Below are 20,224 nucleotides of genomic sequence, written 5' to 3' on the forward strand. Positions count from 1 at the left end.
AGCTTCTGTCTGAAAGGTCCAGTGTCTGATTGAGCCGGGTCTGAGCCAACAGGTTCAGGTTCTGATTGGTTCCGATGTCCCGACAGGAAGCAGTTCTCCTAAAGTCATTACTTCTCCTCGCTGTCGTCTGGATTCTGACCGTCTCGTTTCAGAACGTGGACCGATCCCCAAACACGACCCGGTCCGTGTAGTTACGCTTCATGTATGTGATAACAGGTGGGCCCGGGTCGGCAGAACTTCAGCGATTGATTGGAGTTCACAGAGGAACGGCTGGGAAGTGGTTCATGAGTCAGAGCAGCGCAGACCGTCCACTTCAAATTCATCACATGGCCCAGAACCGGGCCAAGCTGTGCCATCTGGTTCTGACAGACTGGAGGCTGGAAAAGCTGATGCAGAGAGGAGATGTCTGATGTCATGGACTCTTCATCCTCCCCAGTAGGCCTGCACAATATACCGCAAATGTATCGTTATCGCAACATCAAGCTGTGCAATATGCATACCGCAAAAGACGGCGAAAATCGCAATAAATGGTTACCTTAAATGTGCTAAAACAATCTCATGGCAGCTTGAAATATTGAACAAATGAAATAAATCCCTTTATGCATTTAACCAATCAGAAGGACCCGTTTACGTTGTTGATCAATCAGATGAGCCCTTTTATGTTTGCCTCCTACGTCGACGAGGGTCATTTGGAGTATCATTTTTAAACTGTTGCAGTGAAATGGAAATGATGTTTTTGTTTTTTGCTATTTGTTTATATACCGCGAATTATATCGTTATCGCAATATTGATCACCAATATTGCATATCGCGAGTTTTCCTCATATCGTGCAGCCCTACTCCACAGGAAGTTCTGGTTTTCTAGAACGGACCATGAACATGGCATTACAACCAATCAGGGACTTTGGACCTCAGGTCCAGTCCTCCTGTGTGGTTTTATCTGTCGTACCAATTCAATGTAAGACTTCAAAACTTAGACCAGTTTCTCAGGTGTTTCTAATCCAAGATTGTTCCTGAACCCTTAATCCTGACTAAAAGGACTAAAAACTAAAAAAAACCCAGAAGACGTGATGGTCCATTTAGGGCCACATCTGTCAGAACCAAAAGTGAATCAACCGTTTTAGTCCAGTATTGAAGTAAAGGTCAGATGATTTGGCCCGGATTAGATCATCAGGTTTGGGTTATAATAATCTCAGTTTATTAGAATGCAGGGACGACTGAATGTTTTCAGAACTCTGGTGGAACCTCAAAAACCTTTGAGAGGCTCCTCCTTGTACCCATCAGGAAGGTAATAACCCACTACGGTGGACTGGTACCGGACTGGTACCGGTCCCATCCCGGTCTCAGGGATCTCCCTGAGTGAAGTTACTTTGGTTTTCCTCCGTCTGATTTCCCTTTGTTGTTCTTCCAGGACACCTGGGCGAGCCGGACCACAGGAACCGTCAGGAACCATCAGGACTCGACCAGGACAGCTGCTACCGTTGACGATGGGGAACCTGGAGAAAAAGGCCTCCGTCGGCTGGATCTCCAGGCCTCTGATCACCGTCTGAGAACCGGCAGGACCAGGAAGCACCGAGGAACACAAGCACAACCAGGACCATGTCTGCACCCAGAGAGCCTTCATGGATTAGCCCCCCCAGGGCCACAACCAGTCTTTTCCTACACCTGTGGCTGTTGTCCGCCTGTTGGCCCTTCCTCCAGGCCCAGCAGCACCCTGTGGTCACCACCAACTACGGGAAGCTGCGAGGCCTGAAGGTGACGCTACCCAACGAAATTCTGGGACCGGTGGAGCAGTACCTGGGAATCCCGTACGCCATGGCCCCAACCGGAGAGCGGAGGTTCCAGCCGCCGGAGCCGCCCGTGTCCTGGCCGGGGATCCGGAACGCCACTCAGTTCCCTCCGGTCTGTCCTCAGTTCTTGGAGGACCGCTTTCTACTCAACGACATGCTGCCTGTGTGGTTTACCGCCAACCTGGATACGGTGGTGACCTACATGCAGGAGCAGAGCGAGGATTGCCTCTACATGAACATCTACGTCCCGCTGGAAGACGGTAGGTCCACTTCCTGAATGCTGGCTCTGTTTTCTCATCATTCTCAGGGTAGACGGTTCTGTCAGGCGGGTTTTGTTCTTTGAGAAGTGATTTGGTGCGGGGCGGGAAACACGGACACTGATGGGAACGTTTGACCGCTCCGGGGCGGGAAACACGGACACTGATGGGAACGTTTGACCGCTCCGGGGCGGGAAACACGGACACTGATGGGAACGTTTTACCGCTCCGGGGCGTGAAACACGGACACTGATGGGAACGTTTTACCGCTCCGGGGCGTGAAACACGGACACTGATGGGAACGTTTTACCGCTCCGGGGCGGGAAACACGGACACTGATGGGAACGTTTTACCGCTCCGGGGCGGGAAACACGGACACTGATGGGAACGTTTGACCGCTCCGGGGCGGGAAACACGGACACTGATGGGAACGTTTGACCGCTCCGGGGCGGGAAACACGGACACTGATGGGAATGTTTGACCGCTCCGGGGCGGGAACCACGGACACTGATGGGAACGTTTGACCGCTCGGCTCTGAAAGGAATCTGACCTCTTTGCTTCATGGTAGATTACCAAACGCAGGAGGGGGATAATCCCACAATCCCGTGTCTGTTCACAGCTGAGAGCTTTTCTCAAACTATTCTGCAAATGACAGAGAAGACGGGGAAGCTGGCCGTCCGCTCCACCTCAGCAACTATCAGCTTTCTCATAAATCCATCGACCTAGCCGTCTGTCGATCGTCTGATTTGTCTCCTCATTTAACGTGACGCCAGCTAGCATGGCTCACCTTCTACACACAGAACAGATCTGGATCTGGACCTGAAGCTGGAAAAGGTTCTGGAGTTTGGAGGGATTTGGTTCTGGTCGCTTATAGAAATCCTTGTTTGAGAGGATGAGAACCGGTGTCTGGTTTTCAGCCAGAGTCCATCTCCTCACCTGGTAAAGAAACGGTTCATATATGATCCAAACTTCCATGCAGAGTAGTTTTTGCCCTTTTCTCAACAGAAGTTGTTCTCATTGTTGTGTACTCAAAAGCAGAAAGCCGTGTCTTCCGGGCCGGACCATGACGGGTCACAGCAGACCCATGGGAATCCGTGCTGATCCGCGGTGCAAACCGGGCCATCTGCTTCAGAGGCGCTCCCCACTTTGGTTTGGAGGTTCCAGGCTGGTGGTGTGTAGAAAGCAGCTGAGGCTGATGGTTCTGGTGTTCCGTCTGGATCTGACTGAAGGTGCTTTTAGGGGGGAACTCCACAGACGTCTGCATTCAGACTGTTGGCTTTCCCTGAAAACGGCTGATCCTTTCAGGAACGCCTGTTTTCCTCTCCACGCTCCTCCGTTCTGCAGTGTGATCACTGTTTGCCGTGTAATCAGATTAGACTGGTGGCAGATTTATTTTTACATTCCATTAGAAGCAACAGCGTGCCGTCGTTTTCCTCCGTGGCTCAGCCTCCAACAAGCTGTTGTTCTGCTGAACGGCCTGCCGTCCAGCTCCCGCCGTGCAGGCGTGCACGGTGGAGTGCACGTCTGCGCGGCGGGCAGGCCTCCAAGCTGGGGAGGACACAGATCTCACGTCTGTATTCTGGTCGCTAACGTCTCTGTTAGCTTATCTGTGCTGCTTCTGGGTCCGACATAAAGCTGAGCGTGTTTACGTGTGCGGATAATCAGATTAAAGACGGATTATTTCATCTCAAAAGAAACAGATCTGTGATGTGTCGGTGTAACGAGGTTTTAATGGAGGAAAGGTTTTCATTTTAGTTTGGTTGAAATGAACGGATACTCGGGGTGTGGGAGGGGGTGAGTCACCAGCTACAGCACTAGCTTAAGTCCAGCTTTTTGATTCAATTTGTTCCCATGATGCTTGGGTTTGTTGCCGTGACGACAGTCACGGGGATGCTCCAGTCCTTGAACTTTCTGTTCACACGGGACTGTGGCTGCCCGATGTGAGCGCATGCGCCTACAGCTGGAAGAGTCTTGGTCGGTTTGGTGCAAACCTGCTGAATCTGCTCCTTCCTAAGACTTGCTGTCGTAGAAAACCACAACCATTCATTTAAGGCGGTTGATACTTCCATCAATGAAAGAGGACGTCGTCCATACGTCAGTACCAAATCCAGGTCTCTGTGGGGTCAAAGTTCAACTGGTTTAACTTTGGTTGAGCCTTTTGTTCGTAGACCGCGATAACAGACAGCAAAGCTAGCGTAGCCATTGAACGTGGAAGCCTTAAACGCGCGTTTACTTGCATTTACATGGACTTTTTATTGGACGTGGTCACTTGAACGTGGGCTTCGGGGATCAAGTCCTTAGTGACGTCCACCTTTTTGGGGGGGTTGACCCGGACTGGTTCTGGGTGTTTTTGGCTTCTCCGGGTCCGTGGAGCGGCTGAATCTTCAGGAGAACAGCAGGTGTGTTGGCACTTCCCTCGAGGCTCGTACGACCTCCTCAAGGGACGCCATGGCGATGGGACGTACCATTGTTGTTTGTGTGGGGAGTGGATCCTGCAGTATTGGTAGTAGAAGCTACGTTCACTGACAGGTGATTATGTGGTGCCGTGTCCGTACTGAACACGCACGTATCACGTGAACAACACCGACAGGTTTTTTTGTACAGTCTACAGGACTTGGGGGGTTAATAAGATGAAAAATCTACACATGCGCCTCACGGCCTCACCTTCATGGTGTGTACCTGTTCACTATGGCCTGTTGCTCGCAGCAGGAAGATAGAAAAATGTTCTCTCTCAGGTAAACTGGGCGGTCCAGCACCACATTTTTGGTAGGGGTCACCTGTGTGCCCCGTACAGGTGTGACCTGTCACCTGCAGACGGCCAGTGTCCCCCCATGAGGATTGTCAGGACCACCCTAAGATGTGACAGTTTGACAGGAACTCAACAGAAATGTCATTTTGGAGTTTCCTCAGTGAATTCCTTTTATTTGCAGTGACAAAAACTTGATTGGTTCCCTAAAAGGCTCTTCCTCCAGGAATCAGTGGATGAGCTACAGACGGTGGGATTGACGTCAGGGAACCTCGTCCCCTTAAAGAACCTTTCAGAGCGCGTCAACCGTCTCCTCATCCTTTCATCTGTTTGTTTCCTGTGTTCTAAGCATGTCCCGATCAGCAGCACGTTAGAACCCATTCAGAGAGAACGTGTCCGGCACTTTTCGTGTCTCCTCGCGGTTCTCGATGCGTGTGAAGAACCCACCTGTGAACCCACCTGCTGTCCATCACAGACTCCATCATGGCTGCATGCGGCTCTTGGGGCGCTCGTCTGAGTGGACGCAGGCCGCGCTGATGCGCCACACCGTGCATTAGTGCAGGAGCTGCAGCGCTGAGAGTAGCAGCAGTGGTTCAGAGGTGACCCGAACGCATCACGGTGTCCATTAAGACCAGAGAGGTGGCGTTCACGTCCTCCTGGAAACACAGGGCAGCCTTTGACCCGCTTCAGCTTCATGTCTGAACTTTCTCTTACTGGAACCGTCTCCTAGGGAACGCTTGCAGATTAGCCACGCCTTCTTTAGTGGAATCCTGCACAGCCTCTGCTGAGCACGCTCAAACCTCTGCGTGGTTTACAGGATTATAGCCCCCACCCCAGTGCTTCCTACATTTCAGGAAATGATCAGCATCTGGTCTTTTTTCTCATTTTCTGTCCTCTTCTGCCCAGAGTGGCAGAATAAAACTGTCATCAGCTACGAAGGGGCATCAGAAGAACTGATGCCATCACAGACCCTCAAACCTTCAGCAGCTCCATCCTCTTCTGCTGTCAGAAACACTTCATCAAACAAAACATCACTGCATGAAGTAGCCGGATGTTAGAATCCACAGATGACCATATATGGAGGTCTGGTAATGCAGTCATTTAATAAAAACCTACTTTGTCCTGCAGTACCACTGACTGCCTGATGGGGTCGCACCTTAATCAATCAGCTAGAAAAACCCGATAGAACCGGGCTGGAATGGTTATGGTTCTGCTGGCTGCATCTAGGCTCATGAAAAACACCGTTATTTTTGCATCTGCAGATTTTTATTTGTGTTTTTACGATGTTTTGTGATCAAAACCTTATTTGTTGATTCGGGGACGCTCTGGCCTGTGGGACGCTCTGGAAACCAAAGATGGAGTTGATCTGTTAGACCGTCTTCATTCTTGGTGGTTTCAGGTCGGTTAGTTCTCCTCATCGTCCCACCAAGCGTGTTCTAAACGGTTCCGGTCGCCCAGTGTCTCCATGTTTGGAGGAACACCAGGCTGTGGAGGGGAGGGTGATGGAAACATGACTGTGGACCATCCCAACTCTTACTCCCTTTGCCTCCTCTGTGCCCCCCCCCCCCCCCCCCCCCTTAGGGGAGTTCTGGGGCGTTTGGGGTTCCTGTGGTGTCTCCACGTCCAGCAGAACCTTCATTACTGCGTCCATTGTAGAGACTGTGGGGATTCAAACACCCCAAAAGTCTTTGGGCATCTCTACAGAAAGCCTGGTTCTGGTTAAGAAGGCGTCTTAGGAGACGTCCCTCAGTGGTGGACGTCCAACTGTGTTTGACGGACCGCAGACAGACCGCAGACAGACTGCATACGGGCCGCAGACAGACTGCAGACAGACCGCAGACAGATTGCAGGCAGACTGCAGACAGACTGCAGACAGACCGCAGACAGACTGCAGACAGACCGCAGACAGACCGCAGACAGACTGCATACGGGCCGCAGACAGACTGCAGACAGACCGCAGACAGACCGCAGACAGACTGCATACGGGCCGCAGACAGACTGCAGACAGACCGCAGACAGACTGCAGACAGACCGCAGACAGACTGCAGGCAGACTGCAGACAGACTGCAGACAGACCGCAGACAGACTGCAGACAGACTGCAGACAGACCGCAGACAGACTGCAGGCAGACTGCAGACAGACTGCAGACAGACTGAAGACAGACTGCAGACAGACCGCAGACAGACTGCAGACAGACTGCATACGGGCCGCAGACAGACTGCAGACGGACTGGACTACAGATAAACCACGGACAAAAAACCCAAAACGTCCTTGTTTCCCTCCAGACATCCCAACAGAACCAACTGAAGTGGAATCAGTTCCAGCTTCCTGTTCTCCAGGAAGTTCTCCTAAGGTTCTCCTCTCTGCATTCACTTTTTCCTCCTTTGCCCCCCTCCCCCGTTGCTCGGTGAAGCATGCTGTTTTGACAGCAGCAATTTGTTCATTAGCGGCTGAAAGAAAATGTCTGCCACATGTTGTCTTTCTGCAGTTAACACTGCGCTTCTACATCATCATCATCGCTGCGCGGCGACTCTCCCGCCTGAGCGAGTAATCTGCAGGGACCGGCAAAAGACGAGGAGGAAAGCTGCAGGAGGCGTCACGTTAAAGGCCACCACTTGTTTTTCTGGGGGAGAGACGTACGAGTGGCAGTGACATTTCTGAACGGCATTTTTCTGCAACCTGTGCTGAATGGTCCTGCTGGGAGACGGACGCTGTTCTCCCCCCCTATCTCCTCAGCCGTCCAGACCAGAACGGCTTCCAGGTGATTCCAGGACCAGGTAGAGGGACTGAAAACAGGCCGGCCACTGATTCATGAAGCCACAGCGGCAAAACCACCAGCTTCTGGAAGCAGATCAGGAAGTCATGTGGGTTTTCACCCGACCTTCAGTCTTTGGTTGGCTTTTTCTGGACTTCCTGCAGTCCGGATGGCGCTCTGGTGATCAGGGACTGTCGGTTTGGGAATCCCAGCAGCTCGTGTCTGGTTGCAGTTTGTTTCTTGAACGTTCATCGTGATCATCAGAGAAAGGCCTGACAGATGCAGGCTGCGAATGGGACGGTGCTGGTACCGTTGCCATGGCAACCAAAGGGGAAACATGAAGGCATCCCCGTAAACAGGAGGTGTTAGAACTCGAAAACAATATGTTTCATTTCAAAGTATTGTCATTTAGATGACACCCCCCCCACATCAATCAGACAGTCCTGGTTGACCCGGGAGCATCTCCTTCATTTGTACTGACGTTATCTGTTTTTTTTTAGTTTATTTGCTGACTTGTTTCCATATTTTAGAACGTCTTCATTTGTTGTCAGACCGGCTTCTTTTTTAAGGATGTGATGCTAGCGCCCCTCTGAACACGTTGAGTTTTCCACGTTGGAGTTTCTCACAGCATTGGAGCCGGTGGGGGACGTGTCAGCGGTTTGTTTTTCCTGTGAAGAATCTCCTGGCACTAATCCAGATCCATATGGAGCCAGCAGGGCCGGTTTAACCCGTATGTGTCAGTCAAAACACCTGAGCAGACGCACCGTCAGCCCATGATGCATGCTGGGACACGCTGCTTGTTAGGCCCCGTTACAAACCGCTTTATTGTAATGAGACATTTAGTGACGTGTTTAAATACCACACAGGGACGGTCTGACAGGCTTTTTCCAACAGCTCTGTTCACAGCAGAGAAAACAGGACAGAAGACGAAGATCGCTGAAGAAGATGGAGGCTGAACCAGCCTCTACCGTCTCCACACTTTAGGCCTCACAAGAGTTAGACCCACCAGTACTGGGTGGTCTAAAGGGGAACCATCACCAAACACCAGCAGATTGTGGGGAACCTTCAGACATAAACAATGTTCACTAAATATTTAGATTCATTTGAAAATGATCCGTTCTCTCACAATTGCATAGACTGGGCTGTAAAAAACTGGGGGCTCGTCCGGGATTTACAGAAAGAAAAAAAAGCAACCATGGACACACAATAACCACTTTTTTCAAGGACCAAAGCTTGTATAGATAGAGGAAACATCAACTCTGTTGCTGTAAGCTAAGGAGGTGGGGGTCCTCATCCAATCAGGTGCTCTAGACACTTAGTTGCAGAAAAACGGAAAATGTCAGGAAAATCTAACAGAAAACAGAGGCAGAAAATACAATCCAAAAGGAGTGGTCGCTATGGCAACAGAAGCTGTTGGGATTGTGGGTGTCAGCTTGGTGGGAGGAAGCCGGATGTGTAGAGGGTCCTTAAAAAGTCTCAGATTTAAAAGTCTACCTATTGTGCCTTGAAACAGTCGCTCAGACGTATAAAGCTTAAAGTGACCGATCTGACATACTGATCGGTTGTCTTGCTGTTGGAGAAATGTCCAAAGGCCTTGGCTCCATCATCAGCATTTAGGCTGAGAGCTGTTGGAAGGAGAAACAATCTGTTGGAAGCTTTAAAGCTCTGACCACACACCTGCTTATGCTACAGTTCAGGCTGTACTTTTTCAATCTCAACGTCTCTGTCAGTAATTTGAGGTTTTCTGCTACCAGACAAAGATCGCCTTTGTTTCTGTGCAACGTCGAGGACATTTGTGACTTCATCATCCAAACATCGTCAGTCTGTATCTGTTACCATCTCTGAGAACCGGGACGCTAGACAAGCGATGTTTGAAAATCAGGAAACTGTGATGTTCTGTGGTTAATAACTTTACCAGAGAAGCGTTGAATCACTAGTAAAGTTTCATTCAGCTTCTTCAAGGCTGAAAGAGGAGGAAGCGCTGGCTGGTCCGTGCTGACTCAGCACCAGCGACTGGAACTCAGAAACCATGAATTCATCTGCAGAGGAACCTGAAGCAGCGGCTCAGGAAGAGTCTGAATGAAGGAGGAGACGTGTTTACAGATAAAGAAGCAGGGGATGTTTCATGTCATTTAGACGGTTGGTATAAAGACTCAAACTGGGCCAACGCCTGCATTTGGGTCACGTTCAGCCGCAGTGTGAATGCAGATGTCCTGCTTCCTGCTGGAGTCTGGATGGTCGCTCCCGGTCTGTGTTTGAGTCCAGCTGCATGGTTTTCTACGGAGCCCGTGTCCTGACATGGAAAAAAATCAAATAGATCTCGTTCCCACAAATTAATATTTCGTTCCTTCGAAATAATTAATTTGTGTGAACCTAATAACTATTCACGTCATAAGTCATTCATAAACACGGATATGCTCTCCGTCCGGCCACAAAAGCCGCTTTCAGCTGTAACTTCCGTGTCTCTGTGACCCACATTTGTTAAAGAAAGTAAAAAGAAAAACAAGAATGATCCATTTATTATTGTCTCAACGAATATAAAAAATATTACAAGATTTAGGATGCTTAAGCTTGCTGCTTCGCCATAGCGAACAGGAGGCTAGTACGCTACATGCTACGTAGCATATAGAACCGCGTAGCTTTTTTGCTTGTCATGCTGGCATTCTGGCAGCTAGCTGACCGGTAGACAGACAGCCAGCTGATATTGTAGCTTATGGGTCGAATAGGAATGATAATATTCAGGACTTGTCTTTTATTAACATACTCGTTAGCAGTCCCTTACGTACATACTTAACATCCGAAGGCTACATGCTACGTATCCCATCATGCATCACACATATCCCATGATGGATCTCGACCAATCACTGTGGCCCTGTAACTGTGATACAAAGACATGCTATGTGCTTTGATATGCTACGTAGCATGTAGCTTACTAGCATTCTGTTGTAAAGTGACTGCTAAAGAGTATGTTAATAAAAGAAAAGTCCGGAATATTATTATTCCTATTCGACCCTAGACTAAGGTCAGGCAGATCTGAAAGTGGAAATCCGCTGCAAACGCCTTTGCTGGGCAGACAACGCAGCATGGAGGTTGTCACATGTATGTACACATGTACATGTGGTGGTTCTGGAACAGATCAGTGGTCCTGACAGACCTGTGGTGCCTCTAGAACAGAGTAATGGTCCTGACAGACCTGTGGTGCTTCTAGAACAGACTAATGTTCTGCTGTGGTTCTGGTCTTTTTTCGTTCCTCGGTATAGCTGTGTTCCTGGAAGAGGTCTGCTGCAGGCAGTACCGGCTCTGATGTTCGTACGCCGTCACACTTCACCTTCTTCCCATTAACTGACATTTTTCTCAACCTCTATCGGTGGAAAAGAGCTGAAAGCGATGGAAAATTCATACAGCCCCCCCCCCCCCCCCCTCTGAACAAGCTCCCCCCACCTCCACGTCTCACCTGTATAAAGATGAGTAATGTGTGCAACACTCAGCCACTGGAGGAATATATCATGCAGGGAGGGGGTGGTGGCGTTGATGAATGTCCAAGACCAAGTCGCCGTGCAGCCTCAGAGGAAGCTCACGGAGTGAGAGACATTCACGTCCTGCAGCAGAGAGCGAGTGAAGGGCCCTGTCACCGATGGGGGCCCTCAGACCCGCCTCCTCCTGCTAATGCTGCTTTAATGACAGTCAGCCTGACATGCAGACCTTTATTCTCCACGGAGACCCCAGACCTCTATGGAACCTCCTGCAGGTCTGTGTGAGACCATCAGGACGTTTCTGTCTCCTTCATTCAAACCACTTCCTGTGTCCTCCTGTGAGGGATGCTGGGATGTTTCAGCATGGTTAGTCTGGTTACTGTGGTTAGTAGGGTTAATGGGGTTATTTTGGTTAGTCTGGTTATTATGGTTAGTTTTGTCTTATTCACAAACTCTAAAGGAGAACTTTGCGGTGTTGGTTTCCTGAAGTTATTTATTATTATTATTATTATTCTTATTATTATTTAATAAATGTCATTTTGTTCTTTTTTCCTTCTCAAAAGCCATGCTTTGAAGTGACTTCTAGTAGAAAGTAAATGTCCGTTACTGACGTCTCCATTCCAAAGTTTTGTGTTTGTGTGTCGCTATGTGAGTTTGAAGTCGGTTTTGGGCTCTACATACATAGATCCATTGAACGCCCACTGGATGTCAAACCAGTTGAACTTTGACCAATCAGGGACTCTGATTTGGTAGTAACATATGGAGAGTATCTTTAATTCACAGAAGTACCAACACTCTGAAAACTGATCGTGAAGATAAATAAATCATTGCAGTTTGTGTTCGGCCAGACTTCTACCACTTGGATAAGCCCCGCCCCCTGCACTTCCACAGTCACCTCAATGAAAAGTGCAGGAATTCCATCATGGACGCTTGTAGACTTGGGCCTCTAACCAAACCGAACACGAGTAGCCCCAGTGCATGATGGGAGATCGATGTCCACTACAGCCTCAGGGTAGTGGACCCCATTAAGCGGCCCGTTAAGTGCCCCGTTAAGCGCCCCGTTAGGCGCCCCGTTAGGCGCCCCCTTCCTTCCATCCTGGTCACAGGGATGGAGCATTCCTGAAGCAGCAGCCCCTACTCAGAGGCAAAGATGAAGAAGGCCTCCTCTGCCTCGCTGCCGTGTTCTGCGGGGGCGTGCATGGATGGAAGCGTCCGCCAAGCTTCCTCTGCAGTCCCTCCTGGCTCGCCCCACACTGACCCGGCAGAACCGTCTAAACCGACTAAAATAGAGAGCGGTCTTCAGTGGGACCTGGAGGAGGCTTGTTTCTGGCTGTAACAACAGAAAGGTCCACGTACCAAAGGTTACAGTTCCTCCAATGACCACTGGGGGCTGGTTTCACATGTTAAAATATCCAACTCTATGCGTGTTCTGGTTCCAACCGGTTTATCAAGCTTCACTAGACCATTTTCTATTTTTAGCCCCCAGTTCTAGTGGGTGTGCTCTTTGATTGACAGGTGGGTGGAGCCATGAGTGGAGTCACTTTCCTTTATCCGTGGTAGTTGGCCATTCTTAGGACGTTGTAGATGTGGGTGGAGCAAACTCCAGACAGGGCAGAAAACCCACCCTGTGGGTTCTGAATCTTCTGGTGCTGCTGGAGATCAGGTGTCCAGATGTTCTGCAGACCATCCACCTGCAGATTTCTGTAGAGCTACGTCTGCCTTTATCCAAACAGACAGTCACATGACCCGTCAAAGGGGAGGTGGAGGAGGTTCTGACCTTTCAGACGACGGGCTGGCGTCTGTGGACGAGTGCTGGTGATGTCATGTTGTTATGAGGGAGAAGCATCCACAACTACAAACATGGATCTGCTGCTTTCTATTGGGGAAATCATCACTACTGTTTAGAGGCACCCAGCCCCTCCCCCCATGTGGGCTGATAAAGAAGGATTCCCCATACGAGGCTGCAAGTGTCTGCTGAAGAGCTGCAAAACGTCTGCAATGTCTGCAGCCTCTGCTGTCTGCGCAGACTCTGAAGAAATATCACTCTGTTGCTGCTTGTTTGCCACCTCTCAGAGGAGCAGCAGCTAATTAGCCGCTCTGAGAGAACCAGCAGCAGCAGCCAGAAGGACATGATGGTGGTTGTAATTACACAATCATTAAGAAAGAGGAGGTGAGTCCTCATCAGAACCCTGCAGAACATCAACATGGCTGTAGACTCGTGGCGTTCTGTGGAAAACGTCTGCCGGGCTCCGTTAAAGGGTCCAACATGAACTCCCCTTGGTTCTGGTCTGCCAGAATTCATGAAACCCTTTGTGAAAGGTTCCTGAAGGATCAGAACCTGAACTTGACTTACTCTGTCATAGAACTGTCAGGAGAACCTCAACCATCAGGAAAAACAGGTGGAATTACCCATGATCCTCAGCGACGTCTCCTTCCATAGCTCCGCCTGTTTTTCCTGATGGTTGAAGTTCTCCTAAATGTGATAAAAACAATCTTATGGCGACTTGAAGCATTCAATAAATCAAATAGATCCCTTGTTGCAGTGAAATGTAATGATGTTTTTGGCTGTTTGTTTAGAATCAGAATATGAATCTCCAATATTTTCCTGATATCGTGCAGTCCTAGAAAAGCGTCACGCCTGTAATATTTTCCTGACATCGTGCAGTCCTAGTGAGGTGTCACGCCTGTAATATTTTCCTGACATCGTGCAGCCCTAGTGAGGCGTCACGCCTGTAATATTTTCCTAACATCGTGCAGTCCTAGTGAGGCGTCACGCCTGTAATATTTTCCTGACATCGTGCAGTCCTAGTGAGGCGTCACGCCTGTAATATTTTCCTGACATAGTGCAGCCCTAGTGAGGTGTCACACCTGTAATATTTTCCCGACATCGTGCAGTCCTAGTGAGGTGTCACACCTGTAATATTTTCCCGACATAGTGCAGCCCTAGTGAGGCGTCACGCCTGTAATATTTTCCTGACATAGTGCAGCCCTAGTGAGGCGTCACGCCTGTAATATTTTCCTGACATAGTGCAGCCCTAGTAAGGCGTCACGCCTGTAATATTTTCCTGACATAGTGCAGCCCTAGTAAGGCGTCACGCATGTAATATTTTCCTGACATAGTGCAGCCCTAGTGAGGTGTCACACCTGTAATATTTTCCCGACATCGTGCAGTCCTAGTGAGGCATCACGCCTGTAATATTTTCCTGACATAGTGCAGCCCTAGTGAGGCGTCACGCATGTAATATTTTCCTGACATAGTGCAGCCCTAGTGAGGTGTCACACCTGTAATATTTTCCTGACATCGTGCAGTCCTAGTGAGGCGTCACGCCTGTAATATTTTCCTGACATAGTGCAGCCCTAGTGAGGCGTCACGCCTGTAATATTTTCCTGACATCGTGCAGTCCTAGTGAGGCGTCACGCATGTAATATTTTCCTGACATCGTGCAGTCTTAGTGAGGCGTCACGCCTTTAATATTTTCCTGACATAGTGCAGCCCTAGTGAGGCGTCACGCCTGTAATATTTTCCCGACATCGTGCAGTCCTAGTGAGGCGTCACGCATGTAATATTTTCCTGACATAGTGCAGCCCTAGTGAGTTGTCACACCTGTAATATTTTCCCGACATCGTGCAGTCCTAGTGAGGCGTCACGCCTGTAATATTTTCCTGACATAGTGCAGTCCTAGTGAGGCGTCACGCCTGTAATATTTTCCTGACATAGTGCAGCCCTAGTAAGGCTTCACGCCTGTAATATTTTCCTGACATAGTGCAGCCCTAGTAAGGCGTCACGCATGTAATATTTTCCTGACATAGTGCAGCCCTAGTGAGGTGTCACACCTGTAATATTTTCCCGACATCGTGCAGTCCTAGTGAGGCATCACGCCTGTAATATTTTCCTGACATAGTGCAGCCCTAGTGAGGCGTCACGCATGTAATATTTTCCTGAAATCGTGCAGTCCTAGTGAGGTGTCACGCCTGTAATATTTTCCTGACATAGTGCAGCCCTTGTGAGGCGTCACGCCTGTAATATTTTCCTGACATAGTGCAGCCCTAGTGAGGTGTCACGCCTGTAATATTTTCCTGACATAGTGCAGCCCTAGTGAGGCATCACGCCTGTAATATTTTCCTGAAATCGTGCAGTCCTAGTGAGGTGTCACGCCTGTAATATTTTCCTGACATCGTGCAGTCCTAGTGAGGCATCACGCCTGTAATATTTTCCTGAAATCGTGCAGTCCTACTGAGGTGTCACGCCTGTACTATTTTCCTGACATCGTGCAGCCCAAGTGAGGCATCACGCCTGTAATATTTTCCTGACATAGTGCAGCCCTAGTGAGGTGTCACGCCTGTAATATTTTCCTGACATAGTGCAGCCCTAGTGAGGTGTCACGCCTGTAATATTTTCCTGACATAGTGCAGCCCTTGTGAGGCGTCACGCCTGTAATATTTTCCTGACATAGTGCAGCCCTAGTAAGGCTTCACGCCTGTAATATTTTCCTGACATAGTGCAGCCCTAGTAAGGCGTCACGCATGTAATATTTTCCTGACATAGTGCAGCCCTAGTAAGTTGTCACACCTGTAATATTTTCCCGACATCGTGCAGTCCTAGTGAGGCATCACGCCTGTAATATTTTCCTGACATAGTGCAGCCCTAGTGAGGCGTCACGCCTGTAATATTTTCCTGAAATCGTGCAGTCCTAGTGAGGTGTCACACCTGTAATATTTTCCTGACATAGTGCAGCCCTTGTGAGGCGTCACGCCTGTAATATTTTCCTGACATAGTGCAGCCCTAGTGAGGTGTCACGCCTGTAATATTTTCCTGACATAGTGCAGCCCTAGTGAGGCATCACGCCTGTAATATTTTCCTGAAATCGTGCAGTCCTAGTGAGGTGTCACGCCTGTAATATTTTCCTGACATCGTGCAGTCCTAGTGAGGCATCACGCCTGTAATATTTTCCTGAAATCGTGCAGTCCTACTGAGGTGTCACGCCTGTACTATTTTCCTGACATCGTGCAGCCCAAGTGAGGCATCACGCCTGTAATATTTTCCTGACATAGTGCAGCCCTAGTGAGGTGTCACGCCTGTAATATTTTCCTGACATAGTGCAGCCCTAGTGAGGCGTCACGACTGTAATATTTTCCTGACATAGTGCAGCCCTAGTGAGGTGTCACGGCTGTAATATTTTCCTGACATCGTGCAGTCCTAGTGAGGCGTCACGCCTGTAATATTTTCCTGACATCGTGCAGTCCTAGTGAGGCGTCACGCCTGTAATATTTTCCTGACATAGTGCAGCCCTAGTGAGGCGTCACGCCTGTAATATTTTCCTGACATAGTGCAGTCCTAGTGAAGCGTCACGCCTGTAATATTTTCCTGACATAGTGCAGCCCTAGTGAGGCATCACACCTGTAATATTTTCCTGAAATCGTGCAGTCCTAGTGAGGTGTCACGCCTGTAATATTTTCCTGACATCGTGCAGCCCTAGTGAGGCATATCGCCTGTAATATTTTTCTGACATAGTGCAGCCCTAGTGAGGTGTCACGCCTGTAATATTTTCCTGAAATCTTGCAGCCTTAGTGAGGCGTCACGCCTGTAATATTTTCCTGACATCGTTCAGTCCTAGTGAGGCATCACGCCTGTAATATTTTCCTGAAATCGTGCAGTCCTAGTGAGGCATCACGCCTGTAATATTTTCCTGACATCGTTCAGTCCTAGTGAGGCATCACGCCTGTAATATTTTCCTGAAATCTTGCAGCCTTAGTGAGGCGTCACGCCTGTAATATTTTCCTGACATCGTTCAGTCCTAGTGAGGCATCACGCCTGTAATATTTTCCTGAAATCTTGCAGCCTTAGTGAGGCGTCACGCCTGTAATATTTTCCTGACATCGTTCAGTCCTAGTGAGGCATCACGCCTGTAATATTTTCCTGACACCGTGCAGTCCTAGTGAGGCATCACGCCTGTAATATTTTCCCGAAATCGTGCAGTCCTAGTGAGGTGTCACGCCTGTAATATTTTCCTGACATCGTGCAGCCCTAGTGAGGCGTCACGCCTGTAATATTTTCCTGACATAGTGCAGCCCTAGTGAGGTGTCACGCCTGTAATATTTTCCTGACATAGTGCAGCCCTAGTGAGGCGTCACGCCTGTAATATTTTCCTGACATCGTTCAGTCCTAGTGAGGCATCACGCCTGTAATATTTTCCTGAAATCGTGCAGTCCTAGTGAGGTGTCACGCCTGTAATATTTTCCTGACACCGTGCAGTCCTAGTGAGGCATCACGCCTGTAATATTTTCCTGAAATCGTGCAGTCCTAGTGAGGTGTCACGCCTGTAATATTTTCCTGACATAGTGCAGCCCTTGTGAGGCGTCACGCCTGTAATATTTTCCTGACATAGTACAGCCCTAGTGAGGTGTCACGCCTGTAATATTTTCCTGACATAGTGCAGCCCTAGTGAGGCGTCACGCCTGTAATATTTTCCTGACATAGTGCAGCCCTAGTGAGGTGTCACGCCTGTAATATTTTCCCGACATCGTGCAGTCCTAGTGAGGCGTCACGCCTGTAATATTTTCCTGAAATCGTGCAGTCTTAGTGAGGTGTCACGCCTGTAATATTTTCCCGACATCGTGCAGTCCTAGTGAGGCGTCACGCCTGTAATATTTTCCTGACATCGTGCAGTCCTAGTGAGGCGTCACGCCTGTAATATTTTCCTGACATAGTGCAGCCCTAGTGAGGCGTCACGCCTGAAATATTTTCCTGACATAGTGCAGTCCTAGTGAAGCGTCACGCCTGTAATATTTTCCTGACATAGTCAAGTCCTAGTGAGGCGTCAGGCATGTGTTGAGGCCTTGACACGCCTGTGTTCAAAGCCTTTACGCGGCTGTGTTCGAGGCTTTTACACGCCTGTGTTCGAGGCCTTGACACATCGTGTTCGAGGCCTTGACACGCCTGTGTTCGAGGCCTTGACACGCCTGTGTTCGAGGCCTTGACACGCCTGTGTTCGAGGTCTTGACACGCCTGTGTTCAAAGCCTTTACGCGGCTGTGTTCGAGGCTTTTACACGCCTGTGTTCGAGGCCTTGACACATCGTGTTCGAGGCCTTGACACGCCTGTGTTCGAGGCCTTGACACGCCTGTGTTCGAGGCCTTGACACGCCTGTGTTCGAGGTCTTTACACGCCTGTGTTCAAAGCCTTTACGCGGCTGTGTTCGAGGCTTTTACACGCCTTTGTTCGAGGCCTTGACACACCTGTGTTCGAGGCCTTGACACGCCTGTGTTCGAAGGCCTTGACACGCCTGTGTTCGAGGTATTTACACGCCTGTGTTCAAAGCCTTTACGCGGCTTTGTTCGAGGCTTTTACACGCCTGTGTTCGTGGCCTTTACACGCCTGTGTTCGAGGCCTTGACACGCCTGTGTTTGAGGCCTTGACACGCCTGTGTTCGAGGCCTTGACACGCCTGTGTTCGAGGTCTCTACACGCCTGTGTTCAAAGCCTTTACGCGGCTGTGTTCGAGGCTTTTACACGCCTGTGTTCGAGGCCTTGACACATCGTGTTCGAGGCCTTGACACGCCTGTGTTCGAGGTCTTTACACGCCTGTGTTCGAGGTCTTTACACGCCTGTGTTCGAGGCCTTTACACGCCTGTGTTCGAGGTCTTGATACGCCTGTGTTCTCCACAGACATCCACGATGAAAACGGATTGAAGCCGGTCATGGTCTACATCCACGGGGGCTCCTACATGGAGGGGACGGGCAACATGATCGACGGCAGCATCCTGGCCAGCTACGGCAACGTCATCGTCATCACCATCAACTACCGGCTGGGGATTCTGGGTAAGTCAAAGCGCCTCAGAACCAGAGGGGGGGGGAGTGGCCCATGGGGGGTTCAGCAGCTGGTCTGGTCTTGGTGTTCCTGGTTGTGATGGGGACAGAAGGTCCGGTTTGGCTCCTGGACGTGTTCTTCTGTGTGCTGGTGACCCTGGCTGACCTTTGCCGGCCGCCATCATGGAAGCTGCTCGTGGTGGAGTGGGCGGCTGGGTGAGAAGCTCAGTTCCACATTGGATCAGAACCGTTTTGTCCTTGGTAAACCTGACTTCACATCTGGATCAGACTGAACCCAATCATCCATGTGGGTCTTCCTTCTCCTGAGGTTTGACCTCCACAGAGGTCAGTGTGTGTCTGCAGAAACAGGAAGTTCCTTTCACAATAAAGTGCTTTGAAAAGATGCAGAAACATTGTTTAAAGCAGTTTTTGGTTGAAAGGATTGTGTGGACCTCTGTCTTTTTCAAACCTTTGCCTCCATTCAGACTTTAGGTGGTTCCAGACTCGTTTATGGAAATTCTCCTTCTTCTTCTGTCAGATTCAAACTAAAGCCTGATGGAAAAACATTAGTTTGAGACGTGATTTGAGGGTCTTTATGCTCATAGGAGTCGGTTAACATGAGTTCACTGAGCTGACATTTGTTTTAAAGGGAATACTTTTATTATTTGCAGCACTAATGTATCCTTTGAAGCAAAGCACTCTGGGAGATGTCTGCTGGTTTGAAAACCACATTGTGGTTTGATTGTTTCAGGCTCTTTAAAGATTGATCAGAGTCAGGAGGCGGTTTGGTGGTTTTCATCCGCGGCTGCACTGCTTTGTGGTTCTTCATCTTCATCGTCTGCACTCGCCTTGGATTCTGAATCCTTTGGTTTGCAGAAGGTCTATCATTAGAGCAGTGGGGGTTGGGGAGAACAGCTCCTCCCCCTCCTCCTCCTGCTGTGGGCGGAGCTCCACGGCTGAGGTCATAAATAATTGGTGGGGATTGTGTGAGGAGCAGAGGCTCTGCGGCTTTTGTCTCTCTGGTCAGCGTTTATCCACCTGACCTCCTGGATTGGGGTCAACCTGCAGACCCCGCGGTTCCAACAGCATCGTCTGAGGCTTTTACCGGCGGACGGCGCCGCCGCTCAGCGTCTCTGTGTCCATGAGAAGCAGGAAACCGCATGAAGAGGAGCTGCAGGCCGCTGTCTGAGGCTCCTGGATGCTCTCAGACCTCCATGTTGATCTCCAGAATCACCTTCAGGTTCCACTGAACAAACAGGGTTTTCCATTTGTCAGATTCAGGAAGTGGTTGGAGTCGTCCCTCCCATTCAGAGGCAGAACCTCTGAGGGAAGCGGATCAAAGGTGTCCAGTGAAGCTAAAAGGGGGGTTGCTGCAGCGGAAACACTTGGAGTCAATAAG

The 20,224-nt window shown here is 49.6% G+C and overlaps 1 protein-coding gene across 1 annotated transcript in view; it reads left to right on the forward strand.

Annotated features, from left to right (window-relative positions):
* Nucleotides 1–20,224, forward strand: part of nlgn4xa (neuroligin 4 X-linked a) — a 78,103-nt gene that overhangs the window by 12,186 nt on the left and 45,693 nt on the right. The window contains exons 2-3 of the mRNA XM_078942329.1: nucleotides 1,411–2,049; nucleotides 18,685–18,837. Of these exons, the coding sequence (XP_078798455.1) occupies nucleotides 1,599–2,049; nucleotides 18,685–18,837 (604 nt within the window). The 5' untranslated portion in view covers nucleotides 1,411–1,598. The remainder of the gene's footprint in view (nucleotides 1–1,410; nucleotides 2,050–18,684; nucleotides 18,838–20,224) is intronic.

This window comes from Oryzias latipes, chromosome 2 (assembly GCF_053564925.1).
Source record: "Oryzias latipes strain Hd-rR chromosome 2, Olatipes_Hd-rR_3.1".
Taxonomy (NCBI): Eukaryota; Metazoa; Chordata; class Actinopteri; order Beloniformes; family Adrianichthyidae; genus Oryzias; species Oryzias latipes.